This window comes from Zootoca vivipara, chromosome 12, assembly GCF_963506605.1.
Source record: "Zootoca vivipara chromosome 12, rZooViv1.1, whole genome shotgun sequence".
Classification (NCBI taxonomy): Eukaryota; Metazoa; Chordata; class Lepidosauria; order Squamata; family Lacertidae; genus Zootoca; species Zootoca vivipara.
The window spans coordinates 23,917,251-23,933,937 of NC_083287.1; the positions used below are offsets into that span (position 1 = coordinate 23,917,251).

Sequence of the window (16,687 nt, forward strand, 5' to 3'; positions counted from 1 at the left end):
GATGGCTGATCGTGGTTCTAAGGGCTGGTTGAGAAATGATGGGCTGGATTCAGACGAACTCAATTCCTGTTTAATTTAAGAGGGTTTGTTAAATCATTACTTATTTGTCCCATTGATTTCAATGGCATCCAAGTTTAATGGAACAAGCTATTCATGACTTGATAAGTCCCATTGATTTCAATGGAAGCTAAGCACAACTAACACGGGCTGATTGCAACCAATATAAGCAAGGATAAAGTGAGATTCTAATTTCAATCTGGGGGCGGGGCTGTTTCTCAACAATCAGTATTATGGGCAATGCTATCTCCCATCTTCCAGTGCTTGCATTTCTATTGGTTCCCAAAGACAGATCTAAAAGTCTCTGTTTTGTCCCACCCTTTTCTACTCTTGTGACAAGCCACACACCCCAATCCCAAACATTGCCATGCACACTTAGAAGAAATGTGCATAGAACTTTCTACTTGTCATATGCATGCACACAGAAACAGGGAGTTAATACAGGGTGAAGGTTAAAATGAACAGAAATCAGTGAAAGCCAAATTGACAAATGGATTTTCAAGAGTGCCGCTCACTGGGGGCCTTTAGCTAGGTTGAAAAATAGCCCTAGATTATTTTGGGTTGGTTTTTAATTGGGGTGGGGAGCTGGGAAAGGAAGCTTGTTTGACATTCACCATCATCTAAAGCAAATATTTATACTGAAGTCAAGTTTCATGGTAACATAACATGCATGAAACAATGGTTTAGTGGATGTGTGTTTTTTTTAAATCTTTTTTATGACTAAGCCCTAAGGCAGCAAGTGTTGGAAAAATACAGATCCAGATGGTTCTTAATAAAACATGAATGAGGCCAGATGGCTCTTAACAAAGTACTGCTGAGGCAAATCTTTTAAGATATATCAGGGACTATTGTTCAAATTTTATCTGAAATTCACAACATAAAAGTGAACAATCAAGAAATGAAAGAACAATTTGTTTGATCTACATAACATGCAGGTGGTAACCACTTAAGATTATAAAGGTGCAACTATATTATCTCTGTATTTGTGTGCCCTGTGGTGTCTATTGCTCACAGGCACAATACATCAGGAACTCATCCTGCACAATAATTCTCTGATGAATTTGAGTTGTACAAAAATACAGATCTGTTCCAGTGTTGTTCCCTCTCACTTAAATAGTTCTTGTACAGAAAAACCGCTCCTGCGTAATTGTGTTAAGCTGTGATACATCATTTCTGAAATTCTTTGGGGAGTGGTCCCTATACTATATGCCCATAGCTTTCTGCAAGGATTCATACTTTTTGCATACATGAGCAAATAAATACCATCTGTTGCAATAGTTGGTAAATATCACTTGGGTAAATTGGCCTCTTGGACTATGACACCTGGTGGCTGAAATAAATAATTGACACAAAGTTCTGATTTGTTGTACTAATAACTAAGACTTCTTGAGTACATCTTGCAGCCAAGTGATATAAAAACAAGCAACCTCTCTACCAAATCTCCCATTATTATCACAGTCCATTGCAGTTATTTCTTTAGCTAAACCTTCCTGGAATGCTGAAATGACAGAACCCATTGGGTTGTATCAAGTGTTGTTTTTTTCCGGGGGGACGGGACGCATACCCCTAAACATTTTGTGAATCTTTGTACTTTTGTCCATTTACTGTATTTATTTTCCCCGATCTGAACTATAAAATGGCGATTTTCTTAATGAGAGTACTCCTAAACATTTTTAAAAGGGAAAAAAGAGCACTGGTTGTATCTCTGAGATGGAAGGAGACATTCCTTTGGGGTGATTCCTTTACAGAGAACTGAATATGAAGAGTCCCCCCCCCCCGCCGCCGCAAAAAAAAAAAAAGAAACAATCGGGAAGAAGAAGGTAATAATTCCAAGGGCGCGCGTGATTCAGGCATTTGTTATCTAACTCGCAGTCCGTTCAAATCCACCAGTCAAAATCCCCAACGCTATTCAGTGGGAGGTAAAGCGCCATAGGACTTGCTCCACAGACTGAGCTAGGATACCCTGCTGCGCGTGCGCAGACGTATGACAGCGCGTGAGCTACAGGGCGACCGTTGGAGCCCAGCGTCCCTCCCTCGCCCGGCTACCAACGGGCGTTTAACGCTTGCCAGGCTCGGCTCCGCCCCGCGCGCATGCGCACCTCGGGCTTGAGAGGCTGGTGGGCGGGGCAAAGAGAGAGTGAGACTCTGGCCGGGTGGGTGGATGGGAATAATAGCAGCAGCAGCAGCAGCAGCAGCAGCTAATCTACGCTCTCCCGTCTAATGGTCCCCTTATTTATTTTTCTTTCTTTCTGGGCGTACAAGACACTTTCAGAAAGGGAGAGAGAGCTTTCGAGATAAAGGGTGGTAGGGGGATATGGAGGGTGAGAGGAAATTTATTATTGTTATGATAACGCATGGATTCCCCTTCTTGGTATCTTTCTCTACAGGGCCGGATTTAGGTATAAGCTAAACAAGCTATTGTTTAGGGCTCCACTCTCTTGGCCCCTCCAAAAAAAATACTGCTTAATATACTACTTGATTTACTTGATTGTATTTCACTTCAACAATTACTTTGATAAAATTCATATTCTGTTGTGTGCAAATGGCTTTAGATACCTATTAGGTCCATAAATTACCATATAGCATATATTCAACACAGAAAACAGCGACAATTTGTTGATGACAAAGGACAGCTGGACATATAAAGGGCATAATTACCTTCAGTAGCTTAGGGCCTCATCAAACCTAAATCCAGCCCTGTTTCTCTATATGGGCTTGTTTATTCAAATATAGGCAGGGTGTGTGTCAAATCCTTAGGGCTAAATGGGGCTGCATTTTTACCCACACAAACCCAAAACAAGAGAACACCCTGATGTACATGAAATGATTCTCCCCTCACTTTCCTGGAGCTGGGGAGAAGGGCATATCATGCCTCATTCAATTCACCTCCACCTTTATGGATTTAAAAGGTTTCAGCCCCAACTTGCCACCCGCCAACAGGCCTCCAAGGCAGCCGGTAGGTGGAGTATACATAACGAAATGATTATCATAAGTGACAAAACATTATACTAAACTTAAGGGAATGTTCTCTCCTCCCCCTAACTTTTGATGCATGCTTATTTATGGTGAAGTGGGGGTTTATTTGTTTCTGAAATTTGTATACCTCCCTTCATCCGTAGATCTCAGGGTGGTTCACAACTGAAATTAGTGATTGTAAATGAGGGGAGAGGGATTTATTCCAGATTGATTGGCAGAGTGCATGGGGCTGTGACCTTTTTGTAATTGTATCACCATATACAGAAACAATGTTATCTGGTATCTAATCCGGGTTCTGTACGTGGAGATAGTTTATTCTTTGCTGTTCACTGCCAATTGTTCAGATTAGTTATAAAGTTGTTATTCCACCCACCTCTCCAAGTGCAGTTAATAATGTTTCTTGATTATAGTAGTCTATATATAAATTAGGGTATTGATGCTCTCGCACATCTTGCAAGCGTTTTAAGGATTGCAAGATGTGTGAACAATAATAGTCTTTATCTGTAGGTTGTGTTTTATCAGGTTTGACCTGATGGCTTCATGTTTATTCCTGGTTCTAGGTTTTTCTTTTAAAATGCCACTACTTGAGAAACAAGGTAAGAGAGACTTATTTAATGCTACTTTTTAGTATGGTGGATACTAAAGTGATCAGATATGCATAGTGAACTGTTACTTTCTGAAAGTGATTGATTTCTCCACTCCAGTTATGTGCCAGTGGTGGAAGGTATTTTTGCAGTGCAAAATGTGATACCATCAGATAATATCTGTTGTTCCATGTGTATTCACCATAAGAAGGGCCACTGCTACAAGCAAAGAGTGTATAAATATAGAATTGTACTGTGGCGAGTGTTTTGCTAGTTGATTAACAGCTCTGGCAATAATTTTAAGAGCTATTTTATTTTCGTGCGTGATATCTTCTCATTTATAGGCATCTTTTAAAGCCCCCCTTGGGTAACCCTTAAGCCTGTTACCAGGTATTGTGAAGGATTTATGTAAAAGAGATCCTATTTGGAAGACGCACTGTGTGCGGGGCACCCCGAGCTTCCCTCTTTATGTATTTGTGGCCAGGGAGAGATGGAAAATACTGTTATGTATTTATTACTCCCTGCATAATTGTCCTAGGGATATATTTCTCAATTTCTTCAGAATTTCCTTTTTTAATGGTAGGAAGAAAAAATGCACTTGCTGATGGATATACTACATATAAGGTTTCTACATTTCCTTTAGGAGCCCAACAGATTAAACAAAATTTCATTTTACAGCATGGGTTCCAGTGTGCTGGGGACTGGTTATGCTAAAATGTACCTCAACTAACATTGTATTTTTGTTATGATCAATAGTTTTTAGGAAATAAATTTGACTGTGTGATAAGGAATTATAAGTCTATCTGATAATATTGTCTTTAGAACATGGCAGTGATCTATTAACACCACAACATCAGCAGCAGCAGCAGCAGCGCACAATAACAAGTCTGCTAATGGTGATTAACTAGGCAGGGGCGTAGGAAGAGGGGAGTGATGGGAGCGTGCCTCCCCTGGTGGCTCGATCCCGATAGGGTGCCATTGCAGCTGTCCCTGCCCCCAGAACGCGGGCCACGCCCCTGCGGGCGGTGCGCCATGCCCCCAGAACGTGTGTCACGCCCCCAGAACGCACGCCAGCCCCGCCCCCGCCTGCTCTCCGCCCCCTGTGCTGGAGCATGAAGCTCCGCCACTATAACTAGGTGTCTCAATGTCATTCACAATTAATTAATATCAGACACTTTTGACCCCTATGACCCAATTTCACAAAATGTGGAGAAACAGCACATTCTGAAAGTCTATTCTGATCGGAACCATTTGTGATACAAATTTGAATGATACCCCATGTTCGCACCTCACTGCATGTGAAAAACTACTCCATCAGGGACCAAAGTTTTAGCCTAGCCATAATACATTACATGTATGCTTTATGCAAGGATATCATCAGATTTTTGGTCATTCTCCTGCATTTTGAAGTGGAACAATCTAAGACTGTGCCACATGCTACTTCTGCAAATGATGGGCTGAACTGTCCAGTCTCTGAAGATGAGGGCTAATTGCAGCTATAAAGGTCCATCCTCCAATCTGTCTTCCTGTTTTAAAATCTATTGAGCCTAATAGTGAGTGGAAATGTATTCCAAGTGTTGGTTCTTCCAGATATGATAATTTAAGGAAAGGGTGCTCTGTATGTAAACTGCCCTAGAATCTCTTCTTAATGGTGGTCTATAAATTTTTCACAGAAATAAATGTAACATTGAATGATCATGTTCCAAAGGAACTTGCAAAATGATCCATATGACCTGGTTCCATAAAATCACTAAGGTGTGTGTGTATTATTATTTGAAAATGTCAAAGCAACTAGTACCAAAACTAGCAGATACGATAAACTGAAATATCACTGTAGGACAAAATTAATCAAATAGATTACATTCTTCCCCCCACAGGAAGTTTTGTGCATCAAACCGACCATGTCCCTTTACAATTTTCTGCAAGCAGAACTTCAGAATTTCAATTGTATTTGGCATAAAATGGTCTGATGCATGCTAGTAATTTCTCATCATGCTAATCATCAACATTCTGCAACTATTTCTTAACATCCTGGCCTCCTTCTGTGACATTTTGCCACCATTCCCATAAATATAATTCTTTATTAGCACCTTGCCCTCACTGATATTCTTAAATGTTTTTATCTTGTAAACTCCACTCTATCTCATAGATCTGAGTGGGGGTTAATATATTCAGTATTATATACAGATGCAGTGATGAACTAACTTATGTAAGCAAGTAGTAAAGACACAAATATATTTGTTTTTAATTACCTGTTTGTGATAGTATAACCTACCATCTCTGCATGTTTAACCATAGAAAATAGTGAGCAGATGCTAGTGAAAAATGAAACCTATCTGCAGATTTTGTAAGTACTCCCTTTTGAAAGATTGATGTGACTTTTAAAAATTAAATAGTATGTAAATTAAAATTCATTATAAAAATGGATCTTTTTTATTTAAGAAAAAACAAGGACCAGAGAAAGAGGCTTGTACATGAAATCTGCACCTTTTTGGACAGCAGCCAATCTGTAAGTAACTTATGAAACAAATCTTGCCCGTGAAAATGAAAACTCTGTATATGCAGGTAAGGAATGCCTTATGGAGCAATGCTTAATTTTATGGGTGCTCTTTAATTTTCCCTGTGTTGTGTTGTATCTGCTCAGAGTAGATGCCTTAGTTTATAATGTCTGTTAATTTCAGCGGGTCTACTCTGAGTAAAAGTAACACTGGATACAACTAGAGAGTGTCTTCTTTGAAATAGTTGGTAATGCCCACTTGCATCTCTTTTCAAAATGTAGAACTTTCACCCACTGGCTTTTACTGTACATGCCGTTACTCCATTATTAGCGTAATACGTTTGGCGTATACTCTGAGACACTATTATTGCATCACATAGTCTAGGACTGTGTGCTCATGAGTCTTGGCTCAAACTGAGCCCTTGGAGCTGCCTATGGCTTCCTTGAGGTAAAGAGTCAATGGGCTACATTTTAAAGCTGCCGTAAAATTTGGACTGTTGGGGAAGTCAGTCCTGTTGAATTAAATGGAGCTAACTCCCAAGTAAGTGGGGTTAGTGTTGCAACCTAAATTATTCCACAACTTTTTCAGAATTTAGTTTAAAAAAATAAAAATATTTAAGTGCCTGCAAAAAAAGAAGAGGATAATAATAATAATCTACATGCTTGGCCACATGTACCTATATATCAGTTGAAAGCCTAAGCACTGGATGTTTCTCAGAATTGTGATATTTCAGAAGCAAGTTTGGAACTGCCAAATTCCATGTATAAAGCAAAGAGCAACCATTAAAGCCTTTGGAAATACAACAATTATCTGAGAATAGCAAACCTGGGCTTTGAGAGATGTTACTTGGACTGCAACAATAATGTTTTGGTTGTGTGTGTTTTTTGTTTTGTTTGTTTAGGTTCAGGAAATTGATGCTCTGAGAACAGAAAATAGGAAGCTAAAAAATGCGGTACCTATCTGACATTTTATATACATTTATGGCTGGCTTAAAGTCTGTTCCTATGCTTCAGTGCCAGGGTTGGAGGTGGTTGTTTCAATCAGAACTTTACTCCATTTGATGGCATGGGTGTGGTGGCCAGAAATAATCCCTTGCTTGAGTTCTGAATTAAATATTAGCTACAGAGGTAATTTATGACAGTTCATAGGACCTAAGGGAGTAGTTCCCAATCCCCCCACCCAACAGACCTCTTGAAAATTGCTGAGGTACTTGGTGGACCACTTAATGACTTTTCTGCCTGTTGTAGCCATTGTAATGCAGTGTGCCAAGTGCTATCTGATTTTTAATTGCATTTTAATTGCTTTTATTTCTTACATATTGTATTTTAGTGTATTACAATTTGAATTCCATAAAATCCAAATTGTAATACAACAAAAAATGAGAATTTTTTTAAAAAAATCAATTAAAAATCAAAATGAATATGTTATGCAATCAATATGCCACATACTGTTTTCAACTACAAATCAGTTAACATGCCACATACCACCTGAATGAAGCTCGTGGACTACTGATGGTCCATGGACCACAGTTTTGGAACCCCTGATCTAGGAGGAAATATATCCTACATCTCAAATCTGCCGGTTTTGGGCAAGATGTTGGAGCATGTGGTGGCTTCTCGTCTTTAGGCAGTTTTGGATTCTTCCAGTCTGCTTTGGGGAGGGAGGCAGATTTGGTCATGCTTCTGCTGGCAAATACATGCAGAAAGTGCTACCCTCTTAGTTCTTTTGGACCTCTCAGTAACACTTGAAGTCATTGAAGATGGCATCCTTCTAAGTTGTTTATATGGGCTGAATTTAGGATGCATGTTATGCTGCTTCCAGTCCTTCCTGGATAAGCAGCCATAGAAGGGTGGTGTTGGGGACTGCTCCACTCCATGGCCATTGAGGAGCCGCGAGGTTGATGCTTTTTTAACTGTTGCAGTAAGTCATCTGGAGGTTTGAAGTGTCATCAGCATATGGGTGACACCCAGCTCCGCATTTCATTTCTATCTTCTAACCCCAGGAAGGCTGCTGAGCTCTTTGAATGGGTTTCTGGAAGCGGTTTTGGTGGGGATGAGGGCAAACAACCTGAGGCGGGAAGGCGTGTCCCATTTTGCTTGAGGCAAAACTGAAAGTGCCTCCCCATCCTACTGCCGCCACACCACCTCACCGAAGCATCCCTTACCTGGGTTGTATAGCATCATCTCGACATAAATTGGCTCCAATGCAGCACCGCTTCTCTGCTGCTGGCAGAAGCAGTGGGGCATGAGGGGTGCCTCATGGGTGAGCTGGCTCTGACCTTAGGCTGCATCCAGATACAATGGAGGTATTTTGGTAGTGGAACTGACTGCTCTGGATTGAAGTTTGCAGTTTATCTTTGATGGGGTTGCAGTCTCCTTTAAAGACCAAGTGTGCAGTTTGGTAGTTCTCTTGGACTCAGCACTAACAGGATAAGCTCAGCTGGTGGTGGTAGCCAGGAGTGCTTTTTTGCAGTTTAGGCTGGTTTGCTAACTGCAGCTTTTTTGGAAACTTCAGCTGATATAGAATGCACCATGTTGATCATGTGATACCAATACTGTGTTAGTTGCACTAATTGCTGGTGTGTTTAGAAGCCCAATTTAGAGTTCTGTTTTAAGCATTAAAGCCCAAAATGAATTGTGTCCAAGTTACCTGAAGGTTTACCTCCACCCATACCAGTCTGCATGTATTTTGATATTCTTACATACCCACCTCTGAGAGCAATTAGGTTTGTAAGCATGAGGGAAAGGGTTTTTATGCTGTGACCCACATTGCTGAAATTATTTACTAGCTGATCACTTCAGGAAAGCTGATCACTTCAGCTGATCACTTTGGGAAAGTCCTCAGATCCACTTGGTTTTGTCTGCTTTTTCTTTAGTTGTGATCTGTGGATGGCTTTTGTTGTAGTTATTTACTGTACTTTGTGGGATGGTATGCTTGTTGATTTTTCCCTGCTTCTGCCAACCTAGCAGTTCGAAAGCACGTCAAAGTGCAAGTAGATAAATAGGTACTGCTCCGGCGGGAAGGTAAACGGTGTTTCTGTGCGCTGCTCTGGTTCACCAGAAAGTGGCTTAGTCATGCTGGCCACATGACCTGGAAGCTGTACACCAGCTCCCTTGACCAATAAAGCAAAATGAGCACCGCAACCCCAGAGTCGTCCACGACTGGACCTAACAGTCAGGGGTCCCTTTACCTTTATTTTGTTCTATTGTATTGTATTTTAGTTGTATGTGGCCTTGGTGAGTTTTTCCTCTTAAAGGAAGTGACTTAAAATATTTAAAATCGATAAAAAGTATGTAAATATTTTGATCTAATACTGTTCTAATTATTTTCCACATTAGAACTCCCGGCTGCGTTATAAAACAAAAGGTATGTATTTACAAAAGTAAACCCATTGAGGAGCATTCTTAGGAAAGCAGCATATTTTATTTTGTGACAGGCAATAAGGTGATAAGGATGAAGATATATTCAAACAAGTAAGTAGGTTTCAAAGAGTAGGTGGTTTGTGGGTAAGAGAACGGGCAACATTTGTAGTGATTTTTGCAATACCATGTTGGGGGGGTACTTTTTATCTTAAAACAGCAACTAAAATGCCACTTGCAAGGAGCAGAATTATATTTTTCTTTCTTCTTAGATTGGGCCCTAAAGAAAGAAGAATATGAAAAGTAAGACATGATACGTTAACACAACATTTTAAACAACAGACTGTGGTTGCATCTAAACTTCCACTATTTTGTGGATATGATTTGATACACTTGGAAATTTAGGTTGTGCAGTTGAAGTAAATTTAGCATTCTTGCACAACAACCACCTATGTCACCCCCCCCCCAAAAAAATACTCTGGATTTTTTGTGATAAGATAAGTGACAGGGAAATGTATGGAACTGTGTGAGATAACACTAACAATGAGCAACATCATATAACTTCTGTGCATTTCAGAACAGAAAGATCACACACACACGGGCTTGTGGTCTGTCAGCCTCTACCATTAGGCTAGCATCTTGTCAATGCACATTTTATATTTGCTAACCATTTTGGTTAGCATCCTTCACATGATAAAGATTGGCTTTTAAATGTAAACATTTTGGTTAGCATCCTTCACATGATAAAGATTGGCTTTTAAATGTAAACATTTGAATTTGAATTTGTGTTTGTATTCTGATTTACTTTCAAAGTGAGATTGAGAGGCTTTCGGGTGAGATATCAAATTACTTGAATGTCACAAACTTCTGGGTGAGTATAAATTATTTCATGGGTTCTGAAAAAGTGGTATCTGGTACATAAATATCAAGTCATTGGGTTGTATCCATTGCTGTGCCATCAGAGTTCCAGTGATGCAATACCGGTAGGACTTCTGTTTGCTCTTCTCTCCTTGTCCCTCTCCCCAAATCTTCCCCAGAAGGTCTCCCAACCTAATTTTGAGAGTGCACAGAGGGCAGGAGAGGGAAAGAAGGTTCCTTTGTTTGCATGAAAATTCCTTGCCCCACTGGAGCTGTAGCGTTGGATACAGCCAATAGACTGGCCCAATCTAGCTAAAGTAACCCATTAAAAGCAAGGGAGCAAGTCATAATAACTATGGAATTTCCATAGTACTTAATCATTACTACTTTTAGCTTGTTGAATCTAGAGAATGGCAGAAGCCCTGGCCATGAATTATATACATTTGTTGCTCTTTACAGATACAGTATTAGATAATGTTTTGAAGTTTTCATTCTCCAAATGCAACATTTGTTGTTGGCTTATTTTATGCTCTCTGCTGGATTTTTATGCTGATTTTTTCCCCTATGTTCTGCTTTGTGTATGTGTGTTCATACATGGATAGTGATATTTTTATGTTTTGTCGTTGTATTCCATCCTAATAGTTTTGTATGTGTATGATTTCTTACTGAAGGGTGTCCTGTAAAAAAACAAAACAAAAGCCTTCCACAATCTAATAAACAAATAAAACTAGGATTGGAAAGGTTGGGGGAGTGACATGTCATATATTACTTTCCATTACACTTTAGATTATAAAGACGTTTTGCTTGGTTTGCTGAAATATCAGTTAGATTGTGTCTTTCTTTTTTAGTATGAAGAGTCAGAGCTTCTCAACAGCCAAGGTCTGTTGTTTTAGTGACTGTAAAGGACATTGATGTTTATTATACATCTGCTTACTTTTATGTTAGTCTGTATGTCCTTCCTAGTGATCCTACTGTGTAAGGTGCCAAAATTTCACATTACTGTACTAATTGTAATCAGCAATAAGAGGGGAAATTCAAGCTGAACCTTCATATGATATGAAGGCTTGATTCTGAACTACAGTGAGTTACAGTAATGAAATTAATTATTATTATTATTATTATTATTATTATTATTATTATTATTATTATTGACGGGACGCAGGTGGCGCTGTGGGTTAAACCACAGAGTTTAGGGCTTGCTGATCAGAAGGTCCGCGGTTCGAATCCCTGCAACGGGGTGAGCTCCCGTTGCTCGGTCCCAGCTCCTGCCCACCTAGCAGTTCGAAAGCACATCAAAGTGCAAGTAGATAAATAGGGACCGCTCCGGCGGGAAGGTAAACGGCGTTTCCGTGTGCTGTTCTGGTTCGCCAGAAGCAGCTTTGTCATGCTGGCCACATGACCCGGAAGCTGTCTGCGGACAAACGCTGGCTCCCTCGGCCTATAGAGCGAGATGAGCGCCGCAACCCCAGAGTCGGACACGACTGGACCTGATGATCAGGGGCCCCTTTACCTTTACCTTATTATTATTATTATTATTATTATTATTAATACCCCCACCCATCCGGCTGGGCCTCCCCAGCCACTCTGGGTGGCTCCCAACAAATTCAAAACAGAATAAAACATCACACATAAAAAACTTCCCTAAACAATCCCTCTGAAGGAGCAGGTTTGCAGGTTGGAGGTACGTCTCGATCTATTGCTGTCACTTGAGACCCAAGTGGCCTCTGGCGAGCAGTGCCTTCCATCCGCTTCAGCTGGTAGCCCAGCTGCGCCCCTATCGGGACAGGGGTAGTCTAAATTTTATGCTCTGGCAACCTCTAGGTTAGATCATTGCAATGTATTATATGTGGGGCTGCTTCTGAACTTCAGCTTGTGTAGAATTCAGTAGCCAGTGGCAACACAGTTTGAACATATAACACCAATCCTAGCCTGACTGCACTGGGCGCCAGTTAGTTTCTAGGCCTAATTCAGAGTGTTGGTTTTGACTTATAAGGCCTTAAATGGCTCAGGACCGCAATACCTCAAGGACTGCCTCTCCCCATACGAGCCAACCTGGACCCTGTGATCATCATCTGAGAATGTTTCTTATGTCTGGACAAGAGGTCCAGAAGGTGGCAACACAAGAATGAGCCTTTTTCTGCAGTGGCTTCCTGTTTGTGGAATGCTCTCCTCAAGGAGGCTTGCTTGGTGCTGCCATTATATATCTTGTCTAGGGCAAGATAAGGTGACTTAACAAATTTAATGAATAAAATAAAGTCTGTGGCACTGGTTAAGATCCCTGAAATTCTGTTTTCATCTTTTCTAATGTTAGATGCTAGAAGTATCTTATGCACTTGCTGGCTGATACAGCAAGTTTTAGATTGTTAGACCAAGAAAAGAGATATTGAAAGATTCCCAGGCATGCATATGTATAACATAATATTCAATTTTACAGATAAAAGAATTCTAAGTGAACCTAGAAAACATGCCAGGTGAGGGCTTGACTTTTTCACCCCATTGTCTACTTACAGAAAGTTGTTCTAAGTGATTGACTGTGTATGAAGTCTGGTAATATGTTTTCTTTAAAATGCAGTTATTTTAGCTAAAACACTGCAGCCACACTGCTTAGCATAATACTATAAAAAATATTCAGTGAGTTCTCACTTGTCTGTGGACATATTTTTCATATGTGCCTAATTGAAACACAGTTTTAATTAGAAAATGCCTTTTCCTTTTGAGCTCTTTTCCCCTTGAGCTATGTACCTGAATAAACTACGGTATCTGCTATTTTTTTTTACATGTAAGTCAATATCTGTTACTTTTTAAATGATAAGATTTTCATTTGAATATCCGCAGCACTCAGACAGAGGGTGCTTTTGTGCTCGAGAAGAGGTAAGGGCAACTGCATAATTTAGTTTGTTTTGAAATTGCTTGTATGTGAGAGGCATATCCCTGGTGGAGTTTTCCCAAGGAATTAATGCTAGTTTGACTAAGAAGAATAAGATGATCCCCGTTTAGAAGCACGCTACACATTTGCCATTTTCGCATAGTGCAGAGTGTGTATGTACAAATGCACCAGCATATTTGACTGGAATATTTATTAACTAAAAGGGGAATGGTTAAGGAAGCTGAAAATTACACAGCTTCTCTTTAAACACCATTCCAGGTAATGGCAGGGTACATGCAGTTTCACATTCTCCTATGAAATAAATGCACATTTATAACTATGTGGGATACAGAATCACTACATTTATTTGTTTTTGGCTGGCTGACATCAGTGCTTACCAGCTTCTTGAGGCATTTTATGTAGCCAGTTGCTATAGCAATTACTTATCTCATTTGATTAGTTCTTGTTTAATAAACAATAACATCAAAATAAGTTTCTTAAGAGGCCTCTGTTCCCAATGCCAGTTCCTCGAAGTACCTAAACACAAGGGGTTGCCAACTGCTACTCTACAATTCCTCAGAGTATAAATATAGAGGCAGCAAAGGCCAAGTATTTATTATTATTTTCAGAATTGTATAACCTGCTTTTCCCCCCTTCCAAAAGCAGTCAATCAAAGCAGCTAAGAAGTACAAAAGCAAGAGCGATTCAACCGTTAAGATACAAATCATCAAATTAAAACAGCAAAAATGACATAAGGAACAACACTAACAAACATAGAACCAACAACAACATATTGCTTTAAAATGCTGGTGGAATATAAATATATGACTATAACCTAATTTATTGAGCAGGGATTTCCACATATGAAGTACCACCAGTTTTGTCTTAGAACACATGCAAGAGGCAGGGGTGGTTAGATTGGCTCCTGCCAAGGGCCCAGGCATAGAGTGAAGTCAGCCTGCTTGCCTGTCTGTACACTTCCGGGGCCACTCCTTCGCTGCTCTGGGTGGCCGGATGAGGCACACAAGCTCCTCGGGCAAGGGCACAAGGGACAGAGCGGGGGAGCACCAATACAGCTCCTTGCCAAGGATACCAGGGAGCCAAGTTTCACCCAGATGTGGGTAAAACAGCTTATCTTAAATGATAGACCCCGTACTATTTAGGGCTTGGTAAGTAATAACCAAGACAATGAATTGCACTCTTTTGATGTAAAGAATATGTAGCAAACTTCCACAATGAAATGCTTAGAATCATACCAGATATGAAATTGGTATAGGCTGCAATCCTATTCCAATTTACCTGATAGTATGCCTCAACAGGACTTAATTCTGGTTTGATACGTATGTATGGGATTGCACTATAACTGCAGGATTGACCCCTTGTTCATTTGAGGACTGTGGTATATGAGGAAGAAAGATAAAGTCTTCCCTCCTGCTGTAGTCATGATAAAACTCACTCACTTGAAGGTTAATTTTGCTTTTATTTCATCCCACAGAACTGTTGAAACTCAGACTGGAGAAGATAGCTCTAGGTATCGTACAATGAAAAATTAATTCTTCTTTAAAACAGTAATTTTATTCTCTGTGTACTTATAATTAATGAAGCGAGGGGTTCACTAAATAATTCAAGCAGTTTGCGAATAGTAACGCTTTGGATTTTCCATGAGGGTGACTAGGATTATCCTTGGTGGATTTTAAGGACAAGTTGCTACCCACTGACTTAGTTTGGCAAAATTGCTGAGACTTTCATATCCAGGTCAGAGAATGGTCGCTGTGGACAGGCAACTTTAGTGACAATAATGTGATGATGCAGTGTAGTTATTGTGGTGTGGGGAATCCAAAACCAGCTAAATGTTGAGGCCTTAAGGATTTTGCACCAATCCTTACATGGCCACAAGTGTGCTCTGACCTGAATAGGAGAACAGGACACCTCTTATCACTCCCACTTTCCACCTTTTACCTCATTGTCCTGAAGATCCCTACAAATTTAAAGGGATTGGTGGACTGTAGTTCACAGTTGCATGTTCCATACAACATAATCCACAATCTGGAATTCAAGATTTATTCTCCAGCGAGTATGCATAGCATTGCAGTCATAAGATTAAGATAAAGTGGTGGACCACATCACAGATTATGAACCTGTTCTGTTATTATTTTCCCCGATTTAGCTATGTTGTTGAAGACTCATTATCACAGGTAAGCAAAGTGTCTGGGGCTAGGTGGGCAGCTGCTGTGCAATTCTTATACTTTAAATCCAACACATTGGACATAGAAAGTCATGCTGATTCTCTGCCAAATAATTTCTTTAATAATTCTAAAATCTGATCTGCCCGCTTTTTACAGCCATACCAGCCAGCTTGAAAATGTAGCTGTTTTTGAGACTTCCTGTGGTGGCGGCAAGCTGGAATCTTGTACTTGCAGTGCTTATGTGTTTCTGTTGTGTTTATCATTGCCTGTAGAAGAGTCCTTGCCTATATTAACAATATGAAACAAACACAGGATCGAGTATATCACAATTTATTCACTGTGACATAGTTTATTGTACTCAAACTTTATGTATTCCTTGATGCCTATTTATCTGACTATTAAAATTACTCAGAAAATGCAAATAGAGAATTGTATCCAACTAACTCAGAGTAAACCTACTGAAATCAATACACATGACTAACTTAAATCCATTGATTTCAATGTGTCATATGACTTAAGTTGATACAACCCAGTATACATAAATACATATACATACATACATATATTTGGGAGGATCACACCAGTTGCTTAATCTAGGTGCTTATTTGTTGAAGTGGACTTTTTTGTAGAAATGCTTACAATCTTTTTTTAAAAAAACAACAACAACAACTTATCCATCTAATATTCTCTTTGCAGGATGAGTTTGAATAGCGGAAGTCCAGTGTGGTGTAACAATAGCCTATTTGAGTGCTGGAGAGCTTTCATGTTTGACATTTTAAATTTTGGTGAACCATATTAAAATATTTATAACTATATGCCAAATAAAGATATTTTAATCCTGCCATAGTTTGAGTTAGTATAGTTATTATTAATAACTTTTTGGTGTTAAAAGCATCAAAAGTATTCACTTGGCCAGAATTGCATTTCATCTGGTGCAGTTTAGAGATAGTTTATCAGTACAGTGAAGCATTACATAGGCATTGGGTCCATAGGGGCTATGCATGATCTACCACAGTGTTTTTCAACCTTTTTTGGGCAAAGGCACACTTGTTTCATGAAAAAAATCACGAGGCACACCACCATTAGAAAATGTTTTAAAAAATTAACTGTGTGCCTATTTTGACTATATATAAAGTAATTCTCCCACGGCACACCAGGCAACATCTGGTTGAAAAACAGGAACAGTGGTTGAAAAACACTGACCTACCACATGTTGATGGGGGCAGCAGCTTCATGTTCTACTTAAAGCTACTCCTGAAGACTGAAATGCAAAATGTAGTCTGTGACTGTGACTGCATATACA

At 39.7% G+C, this 16,687-nt stretch overlaps 1 protein-coding gene across 4 annotated transcripts; it reads left to right on the plus strand.

Moving 5' to 3' along the window:
• The first annotated feature begins 2,260 nt into the window (after positions 1-2,260).
• LOC118091805 (uncharacterized) lies at positions 2,261-16,535 on the plus strand. Of its 4 annotated transcripts, none has more exons than XM_035129220.2 (13): positions 2,261-2,378; positions 3,594-3,629; positions 5,916-5,964; positions 6,060-6,126; positions 7,017-7,067; positions 9,454-9,481; positions 9,747-9,777; positions 10,288-10,345; positions 11,181-11,211; positions 12,767-12,803; positions 13,168-13,203; positions 14,694-14,729; positions 15,366-15,532. In XM_035129220.2, the coding sequence occupies exons 1-13, from the start codon at positions 2,372-2,374 to the stop codon at positions 15,520-15,522; spliced, it is 624 nt and encodes a 207-aa protein (XP_034985111.1). In that variant the 5' UTR covers positions 2,261-2,371; the 3' UTR covers positions 15,523-15,532. The 4 variants fall into 4 exon arrangements, with proteins under 4 accessions (XP_034985111.1, XP_060136703.1, XP_060136702.1 ...); XM_060280720.1 differs by lacking the exon at positions 2,261-2,378 and adding an exon at positions 16,081-16,535 and having other exon boundaries at positions 3,454-3,629; positions 15,366-15,393; XM_060280719.1 differs by lacking the exon at positions 2,261-2,378 and adding an exon at positions 15,541-15,997 and having other exon boundaries at positions 3,454-3,629; positions 15,366-15,393.
• Positions 16,536-16,687: the final 152 nt, after the last annotated feature.

What these genes read in the sequence shown, in the direction of transcription:
- LOC118091805 (XM_060280718.1), top strand. Translation starts at nt 3,566, where the DNA reads ATGGCTTCATGTTTATTCCTGGTTCTAGGTTTTTCTTTTAAAATGCCA. An exon ending in AAGAAAGAAGAATATGAAAA is followed by an intron (nt 9,778 to 10,287) that starts GTAAGACATGAT and finishes TTACTTTCAAAG; the next exon opens with TGAGATTGAGAGGCTTTCGG. An exon ending in TGAATGTCACAAACTTCTGG is followed by an intron (nt 10,346 to 11,180) that starts GTGAGTATAAAT and finishes TTTCTTTTTTAG; the next exon opens with TATGAAGAGTCAGAGCTTCT.